This window comes from Salmo trutta, chromosome 28 (genome assembly GCF_901001165.1).
Source record: "Salmo trutta chromosome 28, fSalTru1.1, whole genome shotgun sequence".
Taxonomy (NCBI): domain Eukaryota; kingdom Metazoa; phylum Chordata; class Actinopteri; order Salmoniformes; family Salmonidae; genus Salmo; species Salmo trutta.
The window spans coordinates 8170718-8182760 of record NC_042984.1 but is presented as its reverse complement, the minus strand read 5'-3'; the positions used below and the strand labels follow the sequence as shown (position 1 = coordinate 8182760).

Genomic DNA, 12043 nt, shown 5'->3' with positions numbered 1-12043 from the left:
GTTCCCAGAAATCAGGGGGGAAGAGCGGCGCAATGAGGGGCAGATTTCTGACCTTGACGAATCCTTTGGGAATCATCAGGAGGTTGGTACCAGAGGGAAGATATGTGGTCACTGAAAACAAGTGTCCTATTCTTTAAGCTAACTCTAAAAGGAGTTATTTGCAGAACAACAGTGCTAGAGGGAGAGATATCTGTTTGTAGAATAATTATTTTGAGGAAGTGGCCAGAGTTAGTGCAGAATAACAGATCTAAAAAATCTTGATGAGGTAACAAGTTGTTTTTTCTGTCCTAGTTAATTGGTAAAGAGCTGAATGAAGGTTCAACCTGTTTATTTTGGTATTGGGCAGAGTTAGCTTGTTCGGTTAGTTTATGTTAATCCCCTTGACAACATCCAAGAGACTTGAATAACTCTATTCAATAATCAGAGAAGTACTTATTAGTTACCCAAGCAGCCCATTCAAATTAACTAAATAGATTAACACAGGGCAATTAACTCGTCTTTTTCATGTTGTATACTTTAAAAGAACGCCTGGGACTCTGGCAACAGAAGGTGAATTCATATAGAGGAGTTCAGTCTCAAACTTTATTTACTTAATTCCATACATCTCTATTTTTTCCACAGAAATCCAAAAGTTGTGAGCTCGGAGTTATGGGGGGCTGGAGTTTGGTGTGAGGCATTCAAGTCCCGGTGACACTATCATTCCCTCAGTTCAGTAGTGACTCAAAAGGGCTCCAGATTGAACCATGGCCAACCGACTTGATAAATATGGTTTGAAGAGGGGAGTCGAAGTGCCCTTGGAATCCTAATGAAGCAGTCTTTTGTGAAGCCTTTCCCAGTACAAAATAAGCGGCCTGGCTATAGCCAACAGCTCCACCAGAGGTGTCCGTTGCCTTGGCAACGCCAGACTAAAAAAATGTTGACGGTCGACTGTTGTCCGTTGAGTGACAGGTCAGCAGAGCGAAAGTATAAACGAGGCTTTAACCGTCTAAACACTAGGCTTCTGGTGCTTTGCAAAAATGTAGCATAACCCTTTTCTCATCCTTTAGCAAGCAAGGCATTAGTTCCTGGATGACATTTAAAGCCTTTTGATGGCCTTGAGGGCTTTAAGCCTTAAAAAGTTGTAGTTCAGTTAAAGTGTGATGACAACATTTTATCTTCCAAAATCTTGGAGTCGCAAATGTAATAGAAAGGATGATGTTTGTTTTAAAAAAAATTATATATATACTGCTCAAAAAAATAAAGGGAACACTTAAACAACACATCCTAGATCTGAAAGAAAGAAATAATCTTATTAAATACTTTTTTCTTTACATAGTTGAATGTGCTGACAACAAAATCACACAAAAAGAATCAATGGAAATCCAATTTATCAACCCATGGAGGTCTGGATTTGGAGTCACACTCAAAATTAAAGTGGAAAACCACACTACAGGCTGATCCAACTTTGATGTAATGTCCTTAAAACAAGTCAAAATGAGGCTCAGTAGTGTGTGTGGCCTCCACGTGCCTGTATGACCTCCCTACAACGCCTGGGCATGCTCCTGATGAGGTGGCAGATGGTCTCCTGAGGGATCTCCTCCCAGACCTGGACTAAAGCATCCGCCAACTCCTGGACAGTCTGTGGTGCAACGTGGCGTTGGTGGATGGAGCGAGACATGATGTCCCAGATGTGCTCAATTGGATTCAGGTCTGGGGAACGGGCGGGCCAGTCCATAGCATCAATGCCTTCCTCTTGCAGGAACTGCTGACACACTCCAGCCACATGAGGTCTAGCATTGTCTTGCATTAGGAGGAACCCAGGGCCAACCACACCAGCATATGGTCTCACAAGGGGTCTGAGGATCTCATCTCGGTACCTAATGGCAGTCAGGATTCCTCTGGCGAGCACATGGAGGGCTGTGCGGCCCCCCAAAGAAATGTCACCCCACACCATGACTGACCCACCGCCAAACCGGTCATGCTGGAGGATGTTGCAGGCAGCAGAACGTTCTCCACGGCGTCTCCAGACTCTGTCACGTCTGTCACGTGCTCAGTGTGAACCTGCTTTCATCTGCGAAGAGCACAGGGCGCCAGTGGCGAATTTGCCAATCTTGGTGTTCTCTGGCAAATGCCAAACGTCCTGCACGGTGTTGGGCTGTAAGCACAACCCCCACCTGTGGACATCGGGCCCTCATACCACCCTCATGGAGTCTGTTTCTGACCATTTGAGCAGACACATGCACATTTGTGGCCTGCTGGAGGTCATTTTGCAGGGCTCTGGCAGTGCTTCTCCTGCTCCTCCTTGCACAAAGGCGGAGGTAGCGGTCCTGCTGCTGGGTTGTTGCCCTCCTACGGCCTCCTCCACATCTCCTGATGTACTGGCCTGTCTCCTGGTAGCGCCTCCATGCTCTGGACACTACGCTGACAGACACAGCAAACCTTCTTGCCACATTACTTAACTATAAGTATTTGGTCAATAACAAAAGTTTCTCAATACTTTGTTATATACCCTTTGTTGGCAATGACACTGGTCAAACGTTTTCTTTAAGTCTTCACAAGGTTTTCACAGACTGTTGCTGGTATTTTGGCCCATTCCTCCATGCAGATCTCCTCTAGAGCAGTGATGTTTTGGGGCTGTCGCTGGGCAACACAGACTTTCAACTCCCTCCAAAGATTTTCTATGGGGTTGAGATCTGGAGACTGGTTAGGCCACTCCAGGACCTTGAAATGCTTCTTACGAAACCACTCCGTTGCCCAGGCGGTGTTTTTGGGATCATTGTCATGCTGAAAGACCCAGCCACGTTTTATCTTCAATGCCCTTGCTGATGGAAGGAAGTTTTCACTCAAAATCTCACGATACATGGCCCCATTCATTCTTTCCTTTACACGGATCAGTCGTCCTGGTCCCTTTGCAGAAAAACAGCCCCAAAGCATGATGTTTCCACCCCCATGCTTCACAGTAGGTATGGTGTTCTTTGGATGCAACTCAGCATTCTTTGTCCTCCAAACACGACGAGTTGAGTTTTTACCAAAAGGTTCTATTTTGGTTTCATCTGACCATATGACATTCTCCCAATCCTCTTCTGGATCATCCAAATGCTCTCTAGCAAACTTCAGACGGGCCTGGACATGTACTGGCTTAAGCAGGGGGACACGTCTGGCACTGCAGGATTTGAGTCCCTGGCGGCGTAGTGTGTTACTGATGGTAGGCTTTGTTACTTTGGTCCCAGCTCACTGCAGGTCATTTACTAGGTCCCCCCGTGTGCTTCTGGGATTTTTGCTCACCGTTCTTGTGATCATTTTGACCCCACGGGGTGAGATCTTGCGTGGAGCCCCAGATCGAGGGAGATTATCAGTGGTCTTGTATGTCTTCCATTTCCTAATAATTGCTCCCACAGTTGATTTCTTCAAACCAAGCTGCTTACCTATTGCAGATTCAGTCTTCCTAGCCTGGTGCAGGTCTACAATTTTGTTTCTGGTGTCCTTTGACAGCTCTTTGGTCTTGGCCATAGTGGAGTTTGGAGTGTGACTGTTTGAGGTTGTGGACAGGTGTCTTTTATACTGATAACAAGTTCAAACAGGTGCCATTAATACAAGTAACGAATGGAGGACAGAGGAGCCTCTTAAAGAAGAAGTTACAGGCCTGTGAGAGCCAGAAATCTTGCTTGTTTGTAGGTGACCAAATACTTATTTTCCACCATAATTTGCAAATAAATTCATAAAAAATCCTACAATGTGATTTTCTGGATTTTTTTTTCTCATTTTGTCTGTCATAGTTGACGTGTACCTATGATGAAAATTACAGGCCTCTCATCTTTTTAAGTGGGAGAACTTGCACAATTGGTGGCTGACTAAATACTTTTTTGCCCGTGTGTGTGTGTGTGTGTGTGTGTGTGTATGTATGTATGTATGTATATATATGGCATGTATTGTGGACCGAGTCATTGTTCTGGAACATTTCTCGCCATCAGGGAGTGTGATGAACTACGCCAATGAGGTTGGGAGAGGTGATGGTTGGTCAACACAGTCCAGGCAGGCAGTTCATAATGAGGTTGGGAGAGGTGATGGTTGGTCAACACAGTCCAGGCAGGCAGTTCATAATGAGGTTGGGAGAGGTGATGGTTGGTCAACACAGTCCAGGCAGGCAGTTCATAATGAGGTTGGGAGAGTTGATGGTTGGTCAAAACATTCCAGCCAAGCAGTCAGTCCATTATTATGGCAGCTAGCGAAGCCGCATTGCCAAAACCGAGCGCTTTTACATGGGGAAAGGGGGATACCTAGTCAGTTGTCCAACTGAAGGTATTCAACTGAAATGCATCTTCCGCATTTCAGAGAGGTGCGGGGGTGGGGGGCTGCCATAACCGGCATCCACGTCTTCGGAGCCCAGGGAACAGTGGGTTAACTGCCTTGCTCAGGGGCAGAACAGATTTTTATATTGTCAGCTCAGGGATTCGATCCAGCAACGACACCGGTGACCCCGCACATCGACTCTGTGCCGGTACCCCGAGGAAATATAGCCCCGATATTGTTATTTACTGCTGCTCTTTAATCATTTGTTACTTTTATTTTTTTCTTACTCTTAAAGCATTGTTGGTTAAGGGCTTGTGTTTTAAGTAAGCATTTCACTGTAAAGGTCTACACCTGTTGTATTCGGCACGAGACAAATAAAATTTGATTTGGCCCAATGCTCTAACCACTAGCCTACATGGTGCAACCATGTCAACTTTTGTAGGGATAAGTTCAACTGGCTGCCCATTTTGTTGGAATATAAATCTCCGGTCCAAACACTGAGACAAAAGTGCGACGTTGAATTAACAAAATAAGCTTGTTTAATATACAGGAGCTTTATTCAGTTCATAATTACATCTGGTTTTTACTTCAATATTGTTCCTAAAGTTTTGCAGAGAACTGGCATGGCAGTGCAAACAGTACAGAACAAATAAACATGCTTGGAAATGGGATCAATGCTATCTGGTTGAGTATCTACAAAGACAGTGTAACCAATCATCATTCAACAGCCTGAACACTGAGCAAGACAAGAAGTCGTCGACAGATCAGTTCCCATATAAAAAACGTTTTTTGTATAATAAAATAAGAGAGACGTACATAAGTGTTTAAAAAGCATGCAGTCAAATAAAAAACAGGTAGCGGGAGTAGAGTCTTGATGGTAAAAACAACACTCCCACTGTGTTGTCTAGAATAAAATAACAGTTCTCCAAATCGCTGGCAGCTCACTCAAATCACACTTCACTGTACTCACAAAAAAAGTTAAAGTTGGATTTAAGACTTTTTAGCGGAAAAAAAATAATTGTTGCCATTTTCTCTTATTCTTTTCAGTAAAGACTCCACATTGACTAAACAACAATCTTTAAAAAAAAAAATCCATAATCTGCAATATATTACACTTGTTTAAGTTGTTTAAAAATGTTGCTAGCACATGTTTGGGCTACTGGTGATATATAATGAGTTAACACAGTATTATTCAATCTTAAAAGACATGCTCAAGAACTTTGGCGACTAGTATGTATTTTATAAACCTCACACTTTGGGCTGGATGTGTCAACGTGTAAATCATACATGCATGATCTATGAGAATAATTACTGTCTAACCTCAAATTTGCCACGAAATCTCTAGTTTGAAAGCTGGAAGGTGTGCGGTGCCATTTTCCCTACATTTTTCCCCACATGGGTCAGCCCCCTAGCAATTCAAGTTCAAGCCAATGAGCTTCAGCCCCTCGCCATTTGAGTAACAGCTAGCAAGATGCACACACAGCAGAGAGAGAGCTAAGACGTGATGCACATATCTGCACGTGTCGTAATACACAATTTTCGGGGACAAGTTTTGTCTCATGAGCGCTACTTTCAGAACTACTGGCTCAATAAATATGTAAAAAAACAAAAACAGAACATCTCTACACATTTTAAAAGTACAGTATATACATATCGTTAAAATTTGAAGTTTAAAAAGGGTTTTAGAATAGTAAAACTCCACTAATGGTTGTCTATTGCTACTTTAGGATCAGCTCAACTCACAATGAATACTCAAAACATAACAAGTCTTTGAACCTAGACAGTCAGGCATATAAAAACTTGGAAGTCACTGTGTACCTAGACAGTCAGGCATATACAAACATGGACGTCACTGTGTACCTAGACAGTCAGGCATATACAAACATGGACGTCACTGTGTACCTAGACAGTCAGGCATATACAAACATGGACGTCACTGTGAACCTAGACAGTCAGGCATATAGAAACATGGACGTCACAGTTTACCTAGACAGTCAGGCATATACAAACATGGAAGTCACGGTTTACCTAGACAGTCAGGCAGGCATTGCTTTTTCAATCACATTCCAACATTCCTCATTTGGTGCAAACAAATGAGTGCATTGGTAAAGGTTGCTTTCATTAGACAACTCATTGCTGTTTCTATTATTTCTGAGCAATTACTTGGTGTTTGTTGTGACCATTGTAGTAAAAATGACTAGTCTATCCTTTGTGACCAGCTAGGCATTTGCTGTGTATAGGTGTTCATAGTTGATGTGAGTTACTGAGCAGCGAACACATTGATCAGAGTAAAACTGTGCTTGTGACTGTCTGGAAGTAGTATTATTCTGCTTGATTAAATACATTTAAAAACACATCCTATCAAGATATACAGAATGTCATTTCTTTAAAAATTACAATTTACCTTCCTAGAAAGCTGGATGGAATTTTAAATGAGTTATGCTTCAGTGTCTCTCTCACGCTCAGTTCCAAAATGAGTCTGATTCTCAGAGCTTGAGCATGAAAAAGACCTCGTTGTTGTCAGAGTTCAGGGAGGTCTGGGACTGTCTGTTGGGGGGCCCTGGGGGGCTGAGCTGGCTCAGCAGGTCCAGGCTTGTGCAGGGGCTCCGGGCTACGCAGCACGCCCCCTCCGGGTTCCCCCGCTCCTCCATGGGGCTACCGCCACCGCTAATGCTAGCATTAGCAGCGCCAGTAGCAGGGTGGGACTGGTTGAGACCCTGCAGCCTCTGCCTCTCTTGGGCCTGCTTGGCCCTGTTGGCGATGTAGCGCACCCTACTCTGGCTCCGGGACGACGTCCTCCGTAGCAGGGGCTCCTCCTGAGGCTCCTCCAGGGGTACCTGGGGGGCGAAGTCGTGAGCAGTCAGGGGCTCCACGTCGGTCAGCCTCCTCAGCTGCTCAGTTAAGTAGCTGGGCAGCCGGGGCCTCTGGGGATTATGGTTATGGTAACCCTGCCTCAGGTCGTTCCGGGAAGGCCTAATGATGAAGCTGCGGGTGATGCTGCGGTACTTGCTGTCAAAGTTGCAGGCAATGTCATCCGACGTCAAGTCCCCCAGGCTCTTAGACATAGAGGCCACGGTATCCAGGGGGCTGGTGGCGGCAGCAGCAAGGGCTGCTGCAGCAGAGGGCTTCTTGGCTGGAGGGGAGGAATGCTTCAGCCCTTCCATGTAGAGGCGGCTCCAGGTGTGCCTCCTCTGGGTTATTCTGCTGGGTGAGTCCACTGGAGGCTCCCTGGGGGCGCCAAGGGGTCTGGGCTGCAGTTCGTCTTCTGGTTCCCCCAGGTGGCCCTGCAGGAGGTTGGGGTTGGACTTGCTGACCTGCAGCGTCTCGAAGGAGGCTATGGCAGAGCGTGGCCGGTTGACCCAGGAGGGTGGGTCCGGGAAGATGTTGTCGCCCGGGGAGGTTCCGTTGCTCAGACAGGTGAGGCTCTTCCTGGCCAGATTGGGCAGGGACAGGTCAATGACGGTGTCGTTGGACGATATGCTGGAGGATGAGGACACGCTGTCTCTGTGGCTGCCTGGCTTGGGCTCCAGCTTGCTCCACAGCCGGTCGTTCAGGGTGGCGTCGGTGCACACCTCTGGCATGGCTGATGACTGCTGCTGCTCCCCAGCCACCGCCTGCACGTGGTCCTCGATTTTGGTCCTTCTGACAGGCGTGTTCAACGGGCTGCTGCCAAACAGAGCTCTCAGGGCCTGGACTTTCAGAGGGCTGGCGTCTACAGAGGGGTAGGCGAGAGCAACAGGGGACTCTGCAGTTGGCTCAGTCTTAAGCTCGGCATCGTCCTTTGTGTGGCCTGACTGAGTATACGGTGCTTCCGCTCGGCTTGGAGATTGCTCCATGAGTGACGAGGTGCCATCATCGACCCGGGGGTCTCTGCTGTACTGTGAGGGTTTCAGGTCTTTGGGGTCATGTGTCAAAGGGGCCGAGGTAGTACTGTGAAGGGCAGGTGGTCTCTTGTTGTCCCCCCTACCGTTGACGGGACCCTCCTCCCCCCTACCGTTGACGGGACCCTCCTCCCCCCTACCGTTGACGGGACCCTCCTCCCCCTTACCGTTGACGGGACCCTCCTCCCCCTTACCGTTGACGGGACCCTCCTCCCCCTTACCGTTGACGGGACCCTCCTCCCCCTTACCGTTGACAGGACTGTCCGCCTCACTCTTAGAAGCCGGGGATGAGGTGAAGATGGTGATTGCTGTGGATATAGGGAGCGGTGGACGTGGGGAGTGACGGGTGGATGAGTGGTCTGCTGGAGTGGAAGAGGAGTGAGTGAGATGGCGGTCCCCCAGTTCATCAGAGATTGGTGCGAGCAGTCGAATAGGGGGAGCTGGTCTCTGCACTGTGTAATGGTCTGGGGGAGGGGAGAAGAGAAACACAAGATCTGTAAGCACAGGACTACATTCATTATCAACAGTCAAAATTATTACTACAAGTAGCATACTGTTCGTATAGTATCATTATGTGGGTCTTATGATGCATACAGCATATACAGTCGTGGCCAAAAGCTTTGAGAATGACACAAATATTAATTTTCAAAGTCTGCTGCCTGAGTTTGTATTATGACAATTTGCATATACTCCAGAATGCTATGAAGAGTGATCAGATGAATTGCAATTAATTGCAAAGTCCCTCTTTGCCATGCAAATGAACTGAATCCCCAAAAACATTTCCACTGCATTTCAGCCCTGCCACAAAAGGACCAGCTGACATCATGTCAGTGATTCTCTCGTTAACACAGGTGTGAGTGTTGACGAGGGCAGGGCTGGAGATCACACTGTCATGCTGATTGAGTTCGAATAACAGACTGGAAGCTTCAAAAAGGAGGGTGGTGCTTGGAATCATTGTTCCTCCTCTGTCAATCATGGTTACTTGCAAGGAAACACGTGCCGTCATCATTGCTTTAACCTGTTGAGGACAGACGTTCCGCTAGCGGAACCCTGTTCCGCCTGCGGAACCCTGTTCCGCCTGCGGAACCCCTAGCCAACAGCCAATGGCATCGCACGGCGCGTAATACAAAACCAACTAAAGTACCACAATTAAATTCTCTCAAACAATCAACTATTTTACACAATTTTAAAGATAAGACTCGTTAATCCAACCACATTGTCCGATTTCAAAAAGGCTTTACAGCGAAAGCAAAACATTAGATTATGTTAGGAGAGTACATAGGCACAAATAATCACACAGCCATTTTCCAAGCAAGCATATATGTCACAAAAACCCAAACCACAGCTAAATGCAGGACTAACCTTTGATGATCTTCACCAGATGACACTCCTAGGACATTATGTTATACAATACATGCATGTTTTGTTCAATCAAGTTCATATTTATATCAAAAAACAGCTTTTTACATTAGCGTGTGATGTTCAGAACTAGCATACCCACCGAAAACTTCCGGTGAATTTACTAAATTACTCATGATAAACGTTGACAAAATACATAACAATTATTTTAAGAATTATAGATACAGAACTCCTTTATGCAATCGCTATGTCAGATTTTAAAATAGCTTTTCGGCGAAAGCACATTTTGGAATAATCTGAGTACATAGCTCGGCCTTCCCGGCTAGCTATTTTGACATCCGCCAACTTCGGGGTCACCTACACTCAGAATTACTATTAGAAAAATTGGATTACCTTTGCTGTTCTTTGTCAGAATGCACTCCCAGGACTTCTTCTTCAATAACAAATGTTGGTTTGGTTCCAAATAATCCATAGTTATATCCAAATACCTCCGTTTTGTTCGTGCGTTCAGGTCACTATCCGAAGGGTAACGCGCGAGCCCATATCGTGACCAAAAAATTCAAAATATTCCATTACCGTACTTAGAAGCATGTCAAACGCTGTTTAAAATCATTTTTTATGCTATTTTTCTCGTAAAATAGCGATAATATTCCAACCGGGCAACGTTGTATTCATTCAAAGACTGAAAGAAAAACATGGCGAGTTCTCGTGACCGCGCATCTCCAGTCTCACTGTCCCCAGGCTGACCACTTACAAACTCTGCTCCTATACTTTGCCCAGAGACAGCAGACACCCCATTCCACTTTCTGGCGGCTTTAGAGAGCCAATGGAAGCCTTAGAAAGTGTCACGTTACAGCACAGATGCTGTAATGTCGATAGAGATGCAACAGAAGGACAACAAATTGTCAGACAGGGCACTTCCTGTATGGAATCTTCTCAGGTTTTGGCCTGCCATATGAGTTCTGTTATACTCACAGACACCATTCAAACAGTTTTAGAAACTTTAGAGTGTTTTCTATCCAAATCTACTAATTACATGCATTTTCTAGTTTCTGGGCAGGAGTAGTAACCAGATTAAATCGGGTATGTTTTTTATCCGGCCGTGAAAATACTGCCCCCTATCCCAAAGAAGTTAAACAAAAAGGGCTTCACAGGCAAGGATATTGCTGCCAGTAAGATTGCACCTAAATCTACCATTTATCGGATCATCAAGATCTTCATGGAGAGAGGTTCAAATGTTGTGAAGAAGGCTTCAGGGCGCCCAAGAAAGTCCAGCAAGCGCCAGGACTGTCTCCTAAAGTTGATTCAGCTGTGGGATCGGAGCAACACCAGCACGGAGCTTGCTCAGGAATGGCAGCAGGCAGGTGTGAGTGCATCTGCACGCACAGTGAGGCGAAGACTTTTGGAGGATGGCCTGGTGTCACGAAGGGCAGCAAAAAAATACCACTTCTCTCCAGGAAAAACATCAGAGACAGACGGATATTCTGCAAAAGGTACAGGGATTGGACTGCTGAGGACTGGGGTAAAGTCATTTTCTCTGATGAATCCCCTTTCCGATTGTTTGGGGCATCTGGAAAAAAGCTTGTCCGGAGAAGATAAGGTGAGCGCAACCATCAGTCCTGTGTCATGCCAACAGTAAAGCATCCTGAGACCATTCATGTGTGGGGTTGCTTCTCAGCCAAGGGAGTGGGCTCAATTTTGCCTAAGAACACAGCCATGTATAGAGAATGGTACATTTTTTACATTTTAGTCATTTAGCAGACGCTCTTATCCAGAGCGACTTACAGTAGTGAATACATACATTTCAATTTCATGCATTTTTCTTTTTTTTGTACTGGCCCCCCGTGGGAATTGAACCCACAACCCTGGCGTTGCACACACCATGCTCTACCAACTGAGCCACAGGGAAGGCTAAAGAGAATGAGAGACATTTGACTTTTTGTCAACACATCCTCCGAGATCAACTTCTCCCAACCATCCAGGAACAGTTTGGTGACGAACAATGCCTTTTCCAGCATGATGGAGCACCTTGCCATAAGGCAAAAGTGATAACTAAGTGGCTTGGGGAACAAAACATCGATATTTTGGGTCCATGGCCAGGAAACTCCCCAGACCTTAATCCCATTGAGAACTTGTGGTCAATCCTCAAGAGGCGGGTGGACAAACAAAAACCCACAAATTCTGACAAACTCCAAGCATTGATTATGCAAGAATGGGCTGCCATCAGTCAGGATGTGGCCCAGAAGTTAATTGACAGAATGCCAGGGCAGATTGCAGAGGTCTTGAAAAAGAAGGTTCAACACTGCAAATATTGACTCTTTGCATCAACTTCATGTAATTGTCAAAAAAAGCATTTGACACTTATGAAATGCTTGTAATTATACTTCAGTATTCCATAGTAACATCTGACAAAAATATCTAAAGACACTGAAGCAGCAAACTTTGTGGAAATTAATATTTGTGTCATTCTCAAAACCTTTGGCCATGACTGTACAAGAATATGATGTTTCACACTAAACATAACTGCAATTCAA

The 12043-nt window shown here is 45.6% G+C and overlaps 2 protein-coding genes across 4 annotated transcripts in view; both read right to left on the bottom strand.

Moving 5' to 3' along the window:
* Positions 1 to 4785: 4785 nt before the first annotated feature.
* Positions 4786 to 11995, bottom strand: LOC115166461 (1-phosphatidylinositol 4,5-bisphosphate phosphodiesterase eta-2-like). Its single transcript, XM_029720360.1, has 2 exons — positions 11986 to 11995; positions 4786 to 8614 (listed from the first exon to the last, which is right to left on the bottom strand). The coding sequence occupies exons 1-2, from the start codon at positions 11993 to 11995 to the stop codon at positions 6756 to 6758; spliced, it is 1869 nt and encodes a 622-aa protein (XP_029576220.1). The 3' UTR covers positions 4786 to 6755.
* Positions 8531 to 12043, bottom strand: part of LOC115165370 (1-phosphatidylinositol 4,5-bisphosphate phosphodiesterase eta-2-like) — a 72493-nt gene continuing 68980 nt past the window's right edge. For 2 of the 3 annotated variants that reach the window (XR_003870138.1, XM_029718453.1), the window contains one exon: positions 8547 to 8614. The gene's annotated coding sequence lies outside the window, so the exon portion shown is untranslated. Of the gene's footprint in view, positions 8615 to 12043 lie in introns of all 3 variants that reach the window. The other variant, XM_029718451.1, reaches the window with a different exon arrangement.